This window comes from Antechinus flavipes, chromosome 2, assembly GCF_016432865.1.
Source record: "Antechinus flavipes isolate AdamAnt ecotype Samford, QLD, Australia chromosome 2, AdamAnt_v2, whole genome shotgun sequence".
NCBI lineage: Eukaryota > Metazoa > Chordata > Mammalia > Dasyuromorphia > Dasyuridae > Antechinus > Antechinus flavipes.
This window is the reverse complement of record NC_067399.1, coordinates 450,767,517-450,786,215: the sequence shown is the minus strand read 5'-3', so window position 1 is coordinate 450,786,215 and position 18,699 is coordinate 450,767,517. Positions and strand designations below refer to the sequence as shown.

Sequence of the window (18,699 nt, the reverse complement as noted above, 5' to 3'; positions counted from 1 at the left end):
ATCAATGGAATCATTCATGTGAATGGGATATTCTATGTGGCAGGGTGGAATAAGAGGATCACTTGGTACCTGTAAGTAGCAAATATCTGGTCATGAAGGCTTGTGTTCCCCTTGAGCACTATCCCCTGCATGCTGACTTTTTTCTATTTCTGCCTGTCCTTGCTTCATCCAGATAGTTGTAATATTGGCCAGAGACTTGATTCCTTGGGGACACTATCCCCTCTGTGATAGTGACTTGTAAGGAAAGTCAGTTAGAAGCTGTATATTCAGGGCTTCCTACATTTAGAATGCTGTTCTGGGGAATGAGGAGCAATTAAAGATCAATAAGGCCAGTCATACTACTCTCCCAGAGCTTACACTCTGCAGTGAGGGGGCATGATACATGTACAAAGATCTCACAAAATGCAATACTGTATAATGATTGTAGTGCAAAATGGAGTATAAGATGCACAAGAGAAGTAAAGAATGATAATTGAAATTAAAGAAAAATCATTTCTGGATCTTGATATGTTAATCTTTTAGAATGAAGAAGAGATTAAATTTAATAAGAATAGATGTGAAGTTCTATAAGTTTTTAAAAAAGCTGCCTAGATAGGGGATAGGAAAAGCAGAACTAGAGAGTCATTTTTGATTAAAAAGTCCCTGGGGTTTTAATGACTACAAACTCAATATGCCAACAATAGTAAAAAAACAAGTCAAAAAACCCCAAACAAATCTCAAAATCCAACCAAACAAAACCCCACTATTTTGATCTTATGCTTCATTTATTCATTCAATAAACTGAACTCTTTTTTACCTCAGAGAGAGCCTTCTAACTCTGAGATTATCTGAATCTTAGACAAAGGGGTTGCAATTACAGTAAGAAAGAATAGGAATCATTATAGAGGAGAAATTAAAACATTTTAAGTTGTCTGACAGTAAAATGAATCAGATCATGAGACTTTGGGCTCTCTCCACATCATGGAAGGTGCTTGAACACTTTCTTAGGCTCAGTGACCACTTGGGCATGTGATACAAAGGATTCCTTGGTTCAGGTAGTGGTTGAACTGGGGGACTTCAGAGATCCTTCTGAACTCTTGAGGTTCTGTGATTTTAGGTTGGAAGAAAGTTTTGATGTGAGAAGCAGATCACCCCAGGTGGCTTTAGTCAGCAGAGCTTTGCTGAACTTCATGGGAACTCTGAGGTAAGAAAGTACCTCTGCTTTTGGCTGATGACTGATGGTTTGTCCCAGGTATCAAAACAAAGAAGTAATCCCCCTGTTTGACCACTGGCCTTACTTTCACACTGATGATATCCTGTGTCTGGCCAAATACCATAGCAACATCCTGGGATCAGCTTCCTATAATGGTGACATCTTCATCTGGAATGTTAGCTGGGGGAAGCCCTTTGTTCATTTCAATGCTTCAAAGGGTCCCCTGGCCTTGAAGCCCATCAAGGTATGTACAAACTCTTGAATTCCATTTCAATTTCTTTTTCTTTTTCTTTTCTTTTCTTTTTTTTTTTTTGCTGAGGCAATTGGAGTAAGCAACTTGCCTAGGGTCACATAGCTAGCCAAATGTTAAGTATCTAAGGTCAAATTTGAACTCAGGTCCTTCTGACTTAAGGGCTGGTACTCTATCTACTGTGTCACAAAGCTGCCCCTCTATTTCAATTTCCTAACTGTTGAGATAGATAGTGGGAATTTTGAACTATGCCCTAAGTGGGGTTCAGGGAAACTGATAATTGGATAAATTGAAAGAATGGGCCAAGGGGCAGTGATTAGAAATCCAGCCTTTTCTCTTCCTTCACCTTCCCTCTCCTTTCTTTTCTTTCCCTTTCTCCCTTCTCCTTTTCCTTTCAGAGAATGGTTCTCTACATCTATCCTAGGTTAGAAGTGTAGCAGGCACCCTCGGGTCTGGTCTCACATGAACACAAGAGCTTTGACATTCTCTGTTTTGGATGTGGGCTGGCTTGCTCCTTTTTTGGACAGGCTAGTGTTCTCACCTTCTGGGGTCTCACCATACTATAGTTTTAGACTTAGAAGGGACACTGGATTGATTTTAGCCCTGCTGCAATTCAGGACTTTGAGTTCAACAAACGTAGTCTTGTTCTATGTTGGACATAGTATTTGGATCACCAACTCTCCCTGTCTTATAGATGTGGAAAATGGGGCCCAGAGAGACGCGACGTGTTCACACATTGTTAGTAGTAGAGGACCTGAGTTTAGAACCAGATCTCGTGACTTTCAGTTGCCACTATTGCAGCCCACCACTCACTTCTCTACCAGATGCTCTTCATAGGCTCATAGTCTTAGAACTGGGAAGGACCTTAAAGGTCTTCTGTCTGACCCAACATATAAACATGTTGCAGATGGCAAAACTGGGACCCAGAGATTGGCCAAGGTCATCTATGCCGGATGTCAGAGCTGGGTTTGGAGGCCAGGTCCTCTGACTCCCGACATGGTGCTTTCCATTCTGCTGCTCTCTCTTCCCCCTCAGCAAGTATCCAGCTTGAGGAACCAGTCAAATTCAAGTCCTTATTGTAGGGTGATTTCTTTCTTATGGGAGCAGGTCTTCAAAGAGGAGGATCGTGTGACACTTGCTGATTTGGTGAACAAGAATACTGGGGGCAAGAAGTCCTGGGCAAAAAAGTCCCTCTGGAGGCCCATAAGTGGGGCTTCTTCCCAGACTCAGAAACATGAGATCCGCAGAAACCTGGCCTCTGCCCCACCTGCGTTGAGATACACAGAAGGAAAGAGTGCAAAGGAGTTATCAATCCAATCCAAATTGCAGGTGGGACTCCCTAAAGAACAATTAAAATCCCTTGTACAGGTTAACTTCTTTTCAAAGCCCTTTCCCATTTAGTGTCTGTTTTATTCCTCACAACAGTCCTGACAGACAGAGGTAAGCAGGACAGATGATGATCCCCATTTTGTAGCTGAGGAAATTGAAGGCTAGAGTCCTGAAATGTCCTACCCAAGATCATACCACCCTTACGGTAAAGTCCAGTATGGAACCCCCGGGGGCCCTCTCCTCCATGTCTAGAGGGCTTCTCTTTACTCCATGCTGAAGTATAATACCATTTCTCTGGCTTCTGTTTTCATTGATGTTTTCATATAGGCTGCCTAATTTTGTCTGCTCTACCTAATTTCTTTTAGGATACACCTGGTTTCTTTTAGACTCTGCCTGGTTTATTTCTGTCTGGGCTGAGTGGAGTGGCTGCTGTTCTATGATCAGTAAGGCTTTCACAACCATCCCAGCTGCTGAGTTTCTCTTTCAATCCTCCCCTCCCTTGTGAGGGAATACCATAGGTGGGAAGGAAGAAGGGGCACGGAGGGATCACTGTAACTACCATTCCTTTCCTTCCTGGGCTATCTCCCCCCACTCCCACATCAGCTGCATGGAATGGGGCAGCATTCCCTCAAGGATCTCAGATTGCCCCAGAGAAATAACATGGGCTTGTGTGTGGGGTGGGGTGGGGTAGGATGCTCCTCTTTTTTTACAGAAACCTTGCAGCGGTGTCAACTCTAAGCCAGTGAATGGAATGAGACCTCAAAGCAAAACTTGGAGCAAAAATAAGCAGAAAGAAAATGACGATTATACTAGGCAGAAAGAAAAGAAAGACACAATGGCGTCTGTGGAGAAGGTTGGCTAAGCTCATCGGGGGGGTCCGTTTCTCAAACTATGGCAAGATTTGCTTGGGAATCTATCCATTTCTAAATCCCAGGGGATGGGTAGTGGGGACCACAGAGACCGGTTTTCTCTGTCACCCTGAATGCTTTGGGTAATTATGAGTTTAGGTGATGGCTTAGTAGTGGTGTTATCTGCCATTCTTAAACTCAGTTAGTGGTTCCAATCTCTAGGAACAACTGTTAACAAAAAGAGGTGGAGGAGAAGAGCTGGTGTTGGCCATGGCATTACTTAGTCAGTGAGCATTTATCAAGTAGGTGGTATGTGCCAGGCATTATGCTCAGTGCTGGGGGTATAAAGAACAAAGTGAAACAGTTCCTGCCCTCAAGGAACTTCTTATAATGGAGGTATAATGTGTTCATATGGACATGCATGTACACACACATACAAAATAAATATACACACATATATGTAAATTCTGAGAGGGAGGAAGGAGGGTTTATATGCTCAGATATGTTATGCCATGGCTCTATCTCCTGGGAACTAGCTGGCCTATATAAGAAGTATAACTGTTTTGTTGAATTTGTATCTGGGAACAAAAAGTAGAAATAAGGTTCAAACACCCTTGATTGCAAAATAAACTATTTGTGGGGAGTTTATGGGGTGTAGAGGAAAGAGACCTGGATTGGCAGTCAGAGGACATGGCATCCCACCTTTTAGTGCCTGTGTGGCTTTGGGCAAATTGCTTTTTCTGTAAAATGGTGGGATTGAACCAAATGACCTCCAAGGACCCTTTCACTTCCAGATCTTATTACTGTTGGGTCAGGTTATCCCCTGGGCACCTTCTCTGAAATTGCTGACCTGGCTATAGCTATAGCAAAAGAGGAAACAGAGGACTCTAGAGTGCTATGATGAACTCTCTATTTTGGGCTCTGGATGGAATTTTTCTGCACGACCTAAGATCACTATGGCTTCAAGGTCCTGCGGGGAGAGTAGGGTGGAGCAGTAGGAAAGGTCCTAGAGATGGAATCCCAACTGAGCAGTTTTTCCTAGTTTTAGACTTTTTTCTACACATCACACCTAAGTACTCTTTGGTGCCTTTTTCAGTTTGCCTACTTCTTTGTGGCGCAGCTAGATTGTATAACTTTGGAAATACTCTCACTTCTCTGTCCCTGGATCCCCAAACATGGGTGTCAGTCATTTCCCCCTTTCTGGCGCTCCCTGTCATTATAATATTTTGGAGTTTCTATTTCCTTATTTGTAAAAGAGGGGAAATAATTCATTCCCTCCCTCCCTCACAGGCTGGTTGTAAAGAGAATGCTTTGTAAACATTAAAATGCTAAGAACATGAAAATTTACTATTATTATTACATCTGAATATAGTGACATGAGTCAGAATCATGGTTCTTCCACCAGGCCTGGTGGAATTCAGTTGAATAGATTTATTAAATACCTATTATGGCACCCTCTGATATTTGACAAGCAACAGTGGGTAAGTAACCTAATCTCTTAATATTTTGAGCAGCTAAGATTGGATGTTCTGTGTTGCTAACTTGCATTGATGGAGAGAGCTGAGAAAATTCAGGGAAAGGGGCCTGATAGATATTTGATAAGGGACCCCAAGGATCATGGGATATATGCTTGGGTGATACTTTGCCATAGAAACCTTAAGAATTAGGTCCATCAGTTATATCAAAAGAGGGAAACATTTTGATTTTTCTTCCTAATGACTAGCAGCAGTGCCCTGCACTCAGTGGTATACTGACAAATGTTTAACAATTGACTCTGAGGGAAAATTATATGCATAAAATTTAATTAGCATTATTAAGATTTTCTCCATTACTTAAGTATAGACAACCCTCAAAACAAAGCAAGCCTTAATTTGTAACATCTGCTGAGTTTTGAGGTGTACATGCTCATTCTGAAAGTAATAATTGCTTACATTTATATAGCTCTTAACCATGTGCTGGGCACTATGCCAAGCACTTTCCAATTATCTTCTTTGATCCTCACAACAATTCTGGGAGGTAGATGTTATTATTATCCACATTTTATAGATGAGGAAACTGCAGCACATTGTTTTAAGAGCTTCATTCTGAGACATACAACTAATAAGTGCTTTGGTTAGATTTGAACTTTGATCTCCCTGACTCCAGGTCTATCCTATTCACTATACCATCTAACTTCAATTAAAAATTTAACATATCTTTTTTCAAGGGTGCTCCAATACAAACCTGCCACTTTTCTTAGTAGATATCCTATTAGTGCATGAACAGTTCCTGAATTATGACTGCTTTTGAAGTACAATACAATTCTATCCATATTAAATTCCATACCATAACATGTTCATCCTTTCCTCAATTTATGAATATACCCTCAGATTTAATATTGAACTTAAATCTACTTTTCTGTAACTTATTACTGAGTAGTCCAAGTTGTACCTGCAGAGACCAATCTGAATATTTGCTTCCCTACACCTCTTTTAATATTTAATAACATATAATAGATAATAATTATATATAAATATAACATATACTTATATGTAATATAAAATATATATTACACATAACATGTATTGATAAACCACTAGTTCATTTGCATAATATTTAAAGATTTTTTCCCAAAGTGCTTTTTATATGCTATCTAAGTTGATACAGCAACTCTGTAAGGTAGATGCTATTTCTACTCACTTAAAGATGAGCAAATTGAGGCTTTGAGGTGATGTCATTTACCCAGGATCATACAATTAGTGGGTTATTAAAATAGGATTTGAAATTAGGTCTTCCCAAATCAAAGTCTCGCACTTTATTCATCATGCTGTTTATTGCTAGACAAAAGTACTCTCTTGTCTCCCTCCTTTTCAATCTCCACTAGATTCTTTCTTTCTCGAATATCCCTGGTACCTTCATCTGATTTTTTATGATATAGTTTCTAATTCCTTCTCTGTTGTTGTCAATATCTTCTAGACATGTTTCAGTTTATTCTTATTAGAATCCAGTTTCTAGAGCTGAGAGCAGTAGCCCAGATGGGATATGAGGAGAGAGGACAATAGGACTTAAGTCTTCATCCTGGATACTAGACTTTTATACACTTTATAATACAACTGAATATTCTCCTTTTTTATACATTTTTGTACATCCAATTGAATGCCCTTCTTTATGTCAGGATTAGTTTCATTTTTGTCTTAGTATTTCCAGCACTTGGCATTGCATTCTGGCACATAGTAGGCATGAAAATAAATATTTCTTGGTTGATGGATTGATGTAACCTAAAATATTGCTGGCCTTTTTTTTTTTTTTTGGTACAGTCATGATCAATACATTAAACATGCTATATCATGTATCCTGCAGAGCTACTACTGCCCCTGAAGTATTTCAGAGAACCAGAATGAAAAATTTGCCAATAGATTTTCAGGCATTTCAGTCATGATCCATTTGGGGTTTTCTTGCCAAAGATACTGGAGGAGATTGCTATTTCCTTCTCTAGCTCGTTTTACAGATGAGGAAACTGAGGCAAACAGTTCAGGATCACATAGTGTCTGAGGCCAGATTTGTATTTAGGTTTTCCCGACTTCAGATGTGGTGCTCTATCCACTGCACCATCTAGCAGCCCATTACCAGTAGATAAATAAAATCAAGAATTGACCTATTTTTGAAGGTAAAATGGAAGTGTATATGTGTGAGGAGGAGTAAAGAGATGGAAATGGGTATGAGAAGAAAATTATATCAGTAGTTATATTTTTGCAGGCTGATACCATGAGGTCCTTGTTTGAGGCTTTAGGAACAGTAGATGACAACTTCACAAATATTTATCTTTCTTCAATATATCATTCCTATTATTAAACCTTGTATTTGTTTGGCATTTTATATATTTCCTAAGAATTTTTACATTTGATCCCTTACCAAATCCCTATGAGATCAGAGTTTTATTATGCACATTTGACAGGTGAAGTAACTGAGGAAAATGGGAAAGGACTTGCCCAAAATCATATGAGTTAGTAACAAAATTAGGGCTAGTATCAAAGAGTTGAAAAGGAACCTTAGAAGTAATTTACTTCAATCTGTATATATAAGAACAAGAATTCCAGCCACACTCCCCCTGACTGGTTGAAGCTCTCCATTGAGGAACCTTTCTATCTCCTAAAACAGCTGTTTTCCCCTTTAGGGAAGGAAATAGGCATTTAGAGAGTGTCTGCTGTACTTTGTACTAAGTGTAGATATTGTCTCCTTTATTCTTCGTTCTTGCTCTAACTCTCCCCTTTGTCTCTCTGTTTATAATTTCCTTCTTTTGAACTGAAATATGTTTTTCTGAAGTTTCCACCCATCCTGCCTTCTGGATTTGAACAGAACAAGTTTATAATCTTCCTTTCACTTCATAGCCCTTCAAATATATTGCCTCAAAAGTGGATTCTAAGCAGAGGGCAAGATGACTGTTTGAATATATTGCATATGCAGAGAGAAAGCAACACACACACAGTGGCAGCTGTGAACAATAAATTGAAGGGAAAAAGGAGGTAGATTGAAAAAGCTGGAGAGTGATCTACAGAGTCAGACAAGAAGACAGAGGATGAGGAGGTGGAGAGAGAGAAGGACAGACACACACTGAGATAGAGAAGAGGGAGGAAGGGAAAGATTCCAGTTTAATTATGGACTAACTAGTCTCTGATGTTTCTAACAATTCTTGAAATTCTGGGTGCTGTCATAAATGAAGATAGCAATCACATCCCTCTACCCCACCCCTCTTATCATGCCATAGTTCTTTCTTCAAGAGAAATATTCCTTGTTTCTTCAGCTGATCCTCTCCATTCTTTGATTTTTTTTTTTTTCTTGTTAGATACTCTGGGCCAGGAGTTTTTAACATGGAGTCTATGAACTTGTTTTGATTAAAATATATATTTTTTGATCATTATATTTCAGAATAACTATTTTCTCTTTGTATTTTGTTTTATTCATTTTGGAGAGAATATAGTTTTCACCAGACTGCCAAAGGGGTCCATTACACAAAAAATGATTAAGGAACCCTTAGCTAAGTGATCCCAAAATTCCAGGCTGTTTTATCTAGAAACTCCTTTCCCCATCTTATTTCCTCTGTGTCTTGTATAATCTGATTGTAGTTCAGTTTGTTGCTCTTTTGTTCTCGCTGTGGTTTGCTTTCTAAATTGATCTCTGGCTCTGGTTTGGACTTAGAGTCTCTGTGACTGTTTTTGTGCACACACATACACACACACATAAACACACACACACACACACACACTCTCTCTCTCTCTCTCTCTCTCTCTTTCTTTCACTCACTGTCTCTGTCTCTTTCTTTCTCTGTTTCTGTCTCTTTGTCTGTTTGTCTGTGTCTCTCTCTTCTCTCTGTCTCTGTCTCTTTTCTCTGTTTCTCTCTCTCTCTGTTTTCTTTGTCTGTCCCTCCTCTCTGTCTCTGTCTTTCCTCTCTGTCTCTGTCTCTCCTCTCTGTCTCTCTCTTAATTCCCCCCTCCCTCCACCCCCGCCCTGTCTCCCTGTTTAGTCTCTTAATCCGTTGTTCCCTGTACAGTTGTGTCTCTTACTTTTCCTATATGTGTGTGTTTCCATGTGTATAACTTTACCTCAATCTCTTGGTGACTTTCTCTGTGTTAGTTTCTGTGTGTCTTTGACTCTGCCTTTGCGTGTCTCTAGTTCTGTTTGTTTCTGGGTCTGTTAGACTCTGTAGATAGGTCTCTGTTCTGTCTCTGTCTCTGAGCAGATCTCTGACTTGTATTTCTCTGTCTCTTTTTCTGTGACTGCCTGTATTTGTCCATTTCCGTTTTTTGGTCTAAATGTGTCTATTTCTGTTTCTATATATCTTTTCTCTTTGTAGGTATCTGTTTCTGTATGGAGTTATTTCTCTGTGTAGATGTGTGTGTGTGTGTGTGTGAATGCATAGATGAGACCTTATGTATAGGTATGAATGCATATGTTTCTTTACATCTCTGAGTATTTTTCTCTGGGTATGTTTCTAGGTGTTTACATGTCTGTTTCTTGGCACATGTTTCTGGGTAGGTGAATGTCTGTTCCTGTGTCTGTATGTGGTTCTATCTCTTATGTGCCTCGGTGTGTATACTTAGTTCAGTGTGGCTTTGTAGGTCTCTGCATGTGCCTGTTTGAGGGTCTGTATGTGGGCATCTGTGTATAAGTGACTGGTTGTGTTTCTGTGTGTGCCAGTGGGTGGTTGTTATATTGCTTACCTCCTTGTATATATGTGAATCTCTGAATGGACTCTGTGGTTGTGTGTGTCTGTGTATTTCTTTGTGGACATGTCTGTAGGTTTTTTTGTAGATGTATTTGTCTCTGGGAATTTATATATGTACCTCCTTGTGGAGCTATGTGACTGTGTGGGTTATATGACTATATGACTAAGTGGCTCTTCGTTGCTGTCTGTATCTCTGGGAGTGTGTGTGTGTGTGTGTGTGTAACGTTTTATATATCTGTGTACATTTCTGCCTCAGTATGTTTCTGTCCTTAGAGATGGTAGAGACATGTCTCTGTATGTGTAAATAATCTCATCTACATGATTTCACGCCTTTCTGCATTAGCACATCTCTGTCTTTGGATACATAGGAAATTTTCTTCTCTTTCTGTGTATACTCTTGACTCCTTTCTGCGTGCATGCTTTTCTCTATCACTTTATATGTTGATTGCTGTCTATGGTTTCTCTGCCCATGTGTGAGAACATGTATCATGGTGTATCATTGTATTGGTGTGTCCCTCTATCCTTGTGTGCGCACATAGGTGTGTGTATCTGTCCTTCTATATGTTTTCCTCTGCCCCTATGTACCTCTGCCCCATAACTTCTGCATCTCTCTGTTCCTTTGTGTGTCTCTGTCCCCACGTAACTTTTTCTATCTCTGTGGCTCTCTGTCCTACATGTCTATCCATTTTTCCTTTTGTGTGTTGCTTTATATACTCATGTTCTCTCTGTCCCTTTTTGTTTGTTTCTTTGTTCAGGTGTCTTTGTGTCTCTGTACAGTAATATTTCTCTATGTTCAGAAGTGCCTGTGTATGTGTTTTATCTCTTAGTTTGTATATTTATTTGTTTGCTTGTTTGTTTTTTGAGAGGTAATTGGTATTAAGTGACTTGCCCAGGGTCACACAGCATGTATTAAAGCCGGATTTGAACTCAGATTCTCCTAACTCCAGGCCTGGTGCTCTATCCATTACCATCTAATTGCTCCTTCATTTGTACAGCTTTGTATGCATCTTTGTTTCTGTGTATAGCTGTGGTTTCTGTGTGTGATTTTCTCTAGCAGAGTGTGAGTATGTGTGTGTGTAGGTTTGTATCTGTGAGGCTGTGGTTGTCTCTGTATGCACAGGCTTCTCTCTGTGCACACATCTCTGTGTTTTGTGTCAGTGTCTTTGTATCTTTGATGTGGCAGACCCTGTGGCTGCGAGTGTCTCTCTGTGTGTGCCATGGGTGCATCTTGCACACAGGGAGTGCTCTGTCTCTGTGTGTCCATGTGTGAATGTATGCTTTAGAAATCCTTTTGTGTCTTTGTATATGTTGTATTAGTTTCTGCGTGTGACTGTCTGCGATTCACTTTGTGTCTGCTTCTCTGTAGTTTTATGTATGCCTTTCTATGTGTATGAATCTTTTTCTTTGAGCATGGACTTGTGTGTATGTGTGTGTGTGTGTGTGTGTGTGTGTGTCTGTTCCTGTTGGTACATGAATGTACATCTCTCCTTTATTGTTACATGGTATGTCCACATGCTCTTTGGAGGGGCTGGGTGTGTTCTATTTCTCTTTCTAGGGTTAAACGCATACTTCTTTCAGTCTCTATATACGTAGATCTGTGGGTATGCATTCTGTTTTGGTGGGCACACAGCTTTGGGTGCACACATCTCTATCTGCACAAAGGTCACCAGCACTTGTGATTGTCTCTTTCTGTATGTGTTCACACCTCTGGGTACATGTTTCTGTGTCAGCGTGGTCAAGCGTCTGGGGGACACATCTGTTTGTGTGGGCATGTCTCTGTGTATCTGTAGGGCATGGCTTTGTGCAGACCTCATTTTGTCTCTGCCACTGGTTGGTTTCTGTAAATGATTACGTTTCTGGCTGAGTGGGTCTTAGTATGCACCTTGTATTTACATATTCATTATTTTTGAACAAGCACACCTTTCTGTGTGACCGTGTGCTCGCGCTCATGTCTCTGTTGTGGTTGTGCAAGTATTTGTGTCTGTGGGGATCTGACTACCTCTGTGTGTACTTATCTTTGGTATCTCTATTTCAGTGTCTCTTTGTATGGTTGTGCTGATTTCTGTATATGACTGTTTTTCACTTCATGGTTATAGGTGTATGCATATAGTTCTGTCAGTGTGTGTGCTCACCTTTTTTTTGTTGTTGTTGTTGTCTGTGGGAAGACATGTTTATGTGAGGTTATGGGTCTGTGTAAGGACTGTAGTATATGTCACTGGGTGTGGGGCGCTAAGTATGACTGTGTGTCTGTCATTGGGGATTTTTGGATGGTGTGGCTGGCAATGGATTTCTGTCTGTTTCTCTAGCAGTGTGCCTGTTTCTCTGTGCAGTTTTCAATTTTTATGGGTGCCTCGGGTGTGTCTATCGTTGGATATGTATGTATACTTGTATGTATGGGTGCCTCTGGGTGTGTCTGTCATTGGATAGGTATGGATACTTGTGTATGTGAGTGCCTCTGGGTGTGTCTGTCATGGGATATGTATGTATATTTGTGTGTATGGGTGCATCTGGGTGGGTCTATTAATGGATAGGTATGTATGTATGTATACATGTGTGTGCCTCTGGGTGTGTCTATCATGGGATATATATGTATACATGTGTGTGAGTACCTCTGGCTGTGTCTGTCATTGGATATGTATGAATACATGTGAGTGTGTGAGGGCCTCTGGGCGAGGCTATTATTGGATATGTATGTATATATGTGTTTGTGAGTGCCTCTGGGTGTGTATATATATCACTGGATATTATGTATATATACATGTGTATGGGTGCTCTGGGTGTGTGTATATGTCAATGGATATTATGTATATATGTGTGTATGAATACCTCTGGGTGTGTGTATATCACTGGATATTATATATATACGTGTGTATTGGTGCTTTGGGTGTGTGTATATATCACTGAATATTTTATATATATATGTGTGTATGAATACCTCTGGGTATGTGTATATGTCACTGGATATTATGTATATATGTGTGTTTGAGTGCTCTGGGTATATGTATATGTCACTGGATATTATGTATATATGTGAGTATGAATACCTCTGAGTGTGTGTATATCACAGGATATTATGTATATACATATGTGTATGGGTGCTCTGGGTATGTGTATATATCACTGGATATTATGTATATATGTGTGTATGAATACCTCTGGGTATGTGTGTATATTACTGGATATTATGTATATATACATGTATATGGGTGCTCTGGGTGTGTGTATATATCACTGGATATTATGTATATATGTGAGTATGAATACCTCTGAGTGTGTGCATATCACTGGATATTATATATATACATATGTGTATGGGTGCTCTGGGTATGTGTATATATCACTGGATATTATGTATATATGTGAGTATGAATACCTCTGGGTATGTGTATATATCACTGGATATTATATATATATGTGAGTGTGAATATCTCTGGGTATATGTATATCACTGGATATTATGTATAAATGTGAGTTTGTGTGTGTATGGGTCCTCTGGGTGTGTGTGTGTAGCATTGGATATTATGTGTATACGTGTGTGGGTGTGGGTGTGGAAGCTCTGGGTGTGTGCATATTTAACTGGATATTATGTATATATGTGTGTATGAATACCTCTGGGTATGTGTATATATCACTGGATATTATGTTAATATACATGTATATGGATGCTTTGTGTGTGTGTATATGTCACTGTATATTATGTATATATATGTGTATGAATACCTCAGTGTGTGTATATCACTGGATATTTTATATATATGTGTGTGTGTGTATGTGTGTGTGTGTGTGTGTGTGTGTGTGTGTGTGTGTGTGTGTATGAATACCTCTGGGTGTGTGTATATATCAATGTATATTATGTATATATGTCAGTGTGAATACCTCTGGGTATGTGTATATATCACTGGATATTATGTATATATGTGTGTATGAATACCTCTGGGTATGTATATATCACTCGATATTATGTGTATATATATATGTGTGTATGGGTGCTTTGGGTGTGTGTATATGTCACTGAGTATTACGTGTATATGTGTGTATGGGTGCTTTGGATGTGTATATATGTAACTGGGTATTATGTATATATGTGTGTATCAGTGTTTTGGGTGTGTGTATGTCACTGGATATTATGTATATATGTGTGTATGGGTGCTTTGGGTGTGTGTATGTCACTGGATATTATGTATATATGTGTGTATGAATACCTCTGGGTATGTATATATCACTCGATATTATGTGTATTTATATGTGTGTATGGGTGCTTTGGGTGTGTGTATGTGTCACTGGGTATTATGAATATATGTGTTTATGGGTGCTTTGGATGTGTGTATATGTCACTGGGTATTATGTATATATGTGTATATCGGTGCTTTGGGTGTGTGTATGTCACTGGATATTATGTATATATGTGTGTATGAATACCTCTGGTTGTGTGTATATATCAATGTATATTATGTATATATGTGAGTGTAAATACCTCTGGGTATGTGTATATATCACTGCATATTATATAAATATATATATATATATATATGTATATATATATATTATATATATATATATATATATATATATATATATATATATATATATGTATATATATGTATATATATATATATATGTATATGAATACCTCTGGGATATGTGTATATATCACTGGATATTATGTATATATGTGTGTATGAATACCTTTGGGTATGTGTATATATCACAGGATATTATGTATATATGTTTGTATGAATACCTCTGGGTTTGTGTTTATATCACTGAATATTATGTATATATACGTGTGTATGGGTGCTTTGGGTGTGTGTATATATCATTGGATATTATGTATATATATGTGTGTATGGGTGCTTTGGATGTGTGTATATGTCATTGGATATTATGTATATATGTGTGTATGAATACCTCTGGGTATGTGTATGTATCACTGGATATTATGTATATAGTTTGTATGAATACCTCTGGGTATGTGTATGTATCACTGGATATTATGTATATATATGTGTGTGTGTGGGTGCTTTGGATGTGTGTATATATCACTGGATATTATGTATATATATGTGTGTGTGTGGGTGCTTTGGATGTGTGTATATGTCATTGGATATTATGTATATATGTGTGTATGAATACCTCTGGGTGTGTGTATATATCAATGTATATTATGTATATATGCGAGTGTGAATACCTCTGGGTATGTATATATATCACTGGATAATATGTATATATGTTTGTATGAATATCTCTGGGTATGTGTATGTATCATTGGATATTATGTATATATATGTGTGTATGGGTGGTTTGGGTGTGTGTATATATCACTGGATATTATGTATATATATGTGTGTATGGGTGCTTTGGATGTGTGTATATGTCATTGGATATTATGCATATATGTGTGTATGAATACCTCTGGGTATGTATATATCACTCGATATTATGTGTATATATATATGTGTGTATGGGTGCTTTGGGTGTGTGTATATGTCACTGGGTATTATGAATATATGTGTGTATGGGTACTTTGGATGTGTGTATATGTGACTGGGTATTATGTATATATGTGTGTATGCGTCGCTCTGGGTGTGTGTATGTCACTGGATATTATGTATATATGTGTGTATGAATACCTCTGGTTGTGTGTATATATCAATGTATATTATGTATATATGTGAGTGTGAATACCTCTGGGTATGTGTATGTATCACTGGATATTATGTATATATGTTTGTATGAATACCTCTGGGTATGTGTATGTATCACTGGATATGATGTATATATATGTGTGTATGGGTGCTTTGGATGTGTGTATATGTCATTGGATATTATGTATATATGTGTGTATGAATACCTCTGGGTATGTGTATGTATCACTGGATATTATATATATATGTTTGTATGAATACCTCTGGGTATGTATCACTGGATATTATGTATATATATATATGTGTGTATGGGTGCTTTGGATGTGTGTATATATCACTGGATATTATGTATATATATGTGTGTATGGGTGCTTTGGGTGTGTGTATATATCATTGGATATTATGTATATATGCGTGTATGAATACCTCTGGGTATGTGTATGTATCACTGGCTATTATGTATATATATGTGTGTATGGGTGCTTTGGGTGTGTGTATATATCACTGGATATTATGTATATATATGTGTGTATGGGTGCTTTGGTGTGTGTATATATCATTGGATATTATGTATATATGTGTGTATGAATACCTCTGGGTATGTGTATGTATCACTGGATATTATGTATATATATGTGTGTATGGGTGCTTTGGGTGTGTGTATTTATCACTGGATATTATGTATATATATGTGTGTGTGTGGGTGCTTTGGATGTGTGTATATATCACTGGATATTATGTATATATGTTTGTATGAATACCTCTGGGTATGTGTATGTATCACTGGATATTATGTATATATATGTGTGTATGGGTGCTTTGGATGTGTGTATATGTCATTGGATATTATGTATATATGCGTGTATGAATACCTCTGGGTATGTGTATGTATCACTGGATATTATGTATATATGTTTGTATGAATACCTCTGGGTATATATGTGTGTATGGGTGCTTTGGGTGTGTGTATATATCACTGGATATTATGTATATATATGTGTGTGTGTGTGTGCTTTGGATGTGTGTATATATCACTGGATATTATGTATATATATGTGTGTGTGTGGGTGCTTTGGATGTGTGTATATATCACTGGATATTATGTATATATGTTTGTATGAATACCTCTGGGTATGTGTATGTATCACTGGATATTATGTATATATATGTGTGTATGGGTGCTTTGGATGTGTGTATATGTCATTGGATATTATGTATATATGCGTGTATGAATACCTCTGGGTATGTGTATGTATCACTGGATATTATGTATATATGTTTGTATGAATACCTCTGGGTATGTGTCACTGGATATTATGTATATATATGTGTGTGTATGGGTGCTTTGGGTGAGTGTATATATCACTGGATATTATGTATATATATGTGTGTATGGGTGCTTTGGGTGTGTGTATATATCATTGGATATTATGTATATATGTGTGTATGAATACCTCTGGGTATGTGTATGTATCACTGGCTATTATGTATATATGTTTGTATGAATACCTCTGGGTATGTGTATGTATCACTGGATATTATGTATATATATGTGTGTATGGGTGCTTTGGGTGTGTGTATTTATCACTGGATATTATGTATATATATGTGTGTGTGTGGGTGCTTTGGATGTGTGTATATATCACTGGCTATTATGTATATATGTTTGTATGAATACCTCTGGGTATGTGTATGTATCACTGGATATTATGTATATATATGTGTGTATGGGTGCTTTGGATGTGTGTATATGTCATTGGATATTATGTATATATGCGTGTATGAATACCTCTGGGTATGTGTATGTATCACTGGATATTATGTATATATGTTTGTATGAGTACCTCTGGGTATGTATCACTGGATATTATGTATATATATATGTGTGTATGGGTGCTTTGGGTGTGTGTATATATCACTGGATATTATGTATATATATGTGTGTATGGGTGCTTTGGGTGTGTGTATATATCATTGGATATTATGTATATATGTGTGTATGAATACTCTGGGTATGTGTATGTATCACTGGCTATTATGTATATATGTTTGTATGAATACCTCTGGGCATGTGTATGTATCACTGGATATTATGTATATATATGTGTGTATGGGTGCTTTGGGTGTGTGTATATATCATTGGATATTATGTATATATGTGTGTATGAATACCTCTGGGTATGTGTATGTATCACTGGCTATTATGTATATATGTTTGTATGAATACCTCTGGGTATGTGTATGTATCACTGGATATTATGTATATATATGTGTGTATGGGTGCTTTGGGTGTGTGTATATATCACTGGATATTATGTATATATATGTGTGTGTGGGTGCTTTGGATGTGTGTATATATCACTGGATATTATGTATATATGTTTGTATGAATACCTCTGGGTATGTGTATGTATCACTGGATATTATGTATATATATGTGTGTATGGGTGCTTTGGATGTGTGTATATGTCATTGGATATTATGTATATATGCGTGTATGAATACCTCTGGGTATGTGTATGTATCACTGGATATTATGTATATATGTTTGTATGAGTACCTCTGGGTATGTATCACTGGATATTATGTATATATATATGTGTGTATGGGTGCTTTGGGTGTGTGTATATATCACTGGATATTATGTATATATATGTGTGTATGGGTGCTTTGGGTGTGTGTATATATCATTGGATATTATGTATATATGTGTGTATGAATACCTCTGGGTATGTGTATGTATCACTGGCTATTATGTATATATGTTTGTATGAATACCTCTGGTATGTGTATATATCATTGGATATATGTATATATATGTGTGTATGGGTGCTTTGGGTGTGTGTATATATCATTGGATATTATGTATATATGTGTGTATGAATACCTCTGGGTATGTGTATGTATCACTGGCTATTATGTATATATGTTTGTATGAATACCTCTGGGTATGTGTATGTATCACTGGATATTATGTATATATATGTGTGTATGGGTGCTTTGGATGTGTGTATATATCATTGGATATTATGTATATATGTTTGTATGAATACCTCTGGGTGTGTATATATCATTGGATATGTATGTATATATGTTTGTATGAATACCTCTGGGTATGTATCACTGGATATTATGTATATATATATATATATATGTGTATGGGTGCTTTGGTGTGTGTATCACTGGATATTATGTATATATATGTGTGTATGGGTGCTTTGGGTGTGTGTATA

General features: G+C 37.6%; 1 protein-coding gene across 1 annotated transcript in view; it reads left to right on the top strand.

The window, feature by feature from the left end:
• Positions 1–18,699, top strand: part of EFCAB8 (EF-hand calcium binding domain 8) — a 160,696-nt gene that overhangs the window by 74,283 nt on the left and 67,714 nt on the right. The window contains exons 18-21 of the mRNA XM_051979369.1: positions 1–71; positions 1,232–1,436; positions 2,550–2,771; positions 3,484–3,624. Coding sequence (XP_051835329.1) covers positions 1–71; positions 1,232–1,436; positions 2,550–2,771; positions 3,484–3,624 — 639 coding nt within the window. The remainder of the gene's footprint in view (positions 72–1,231; positions 1,437–2,549; positions 2,772–3,483; positions 3,625–18,699) is intronic.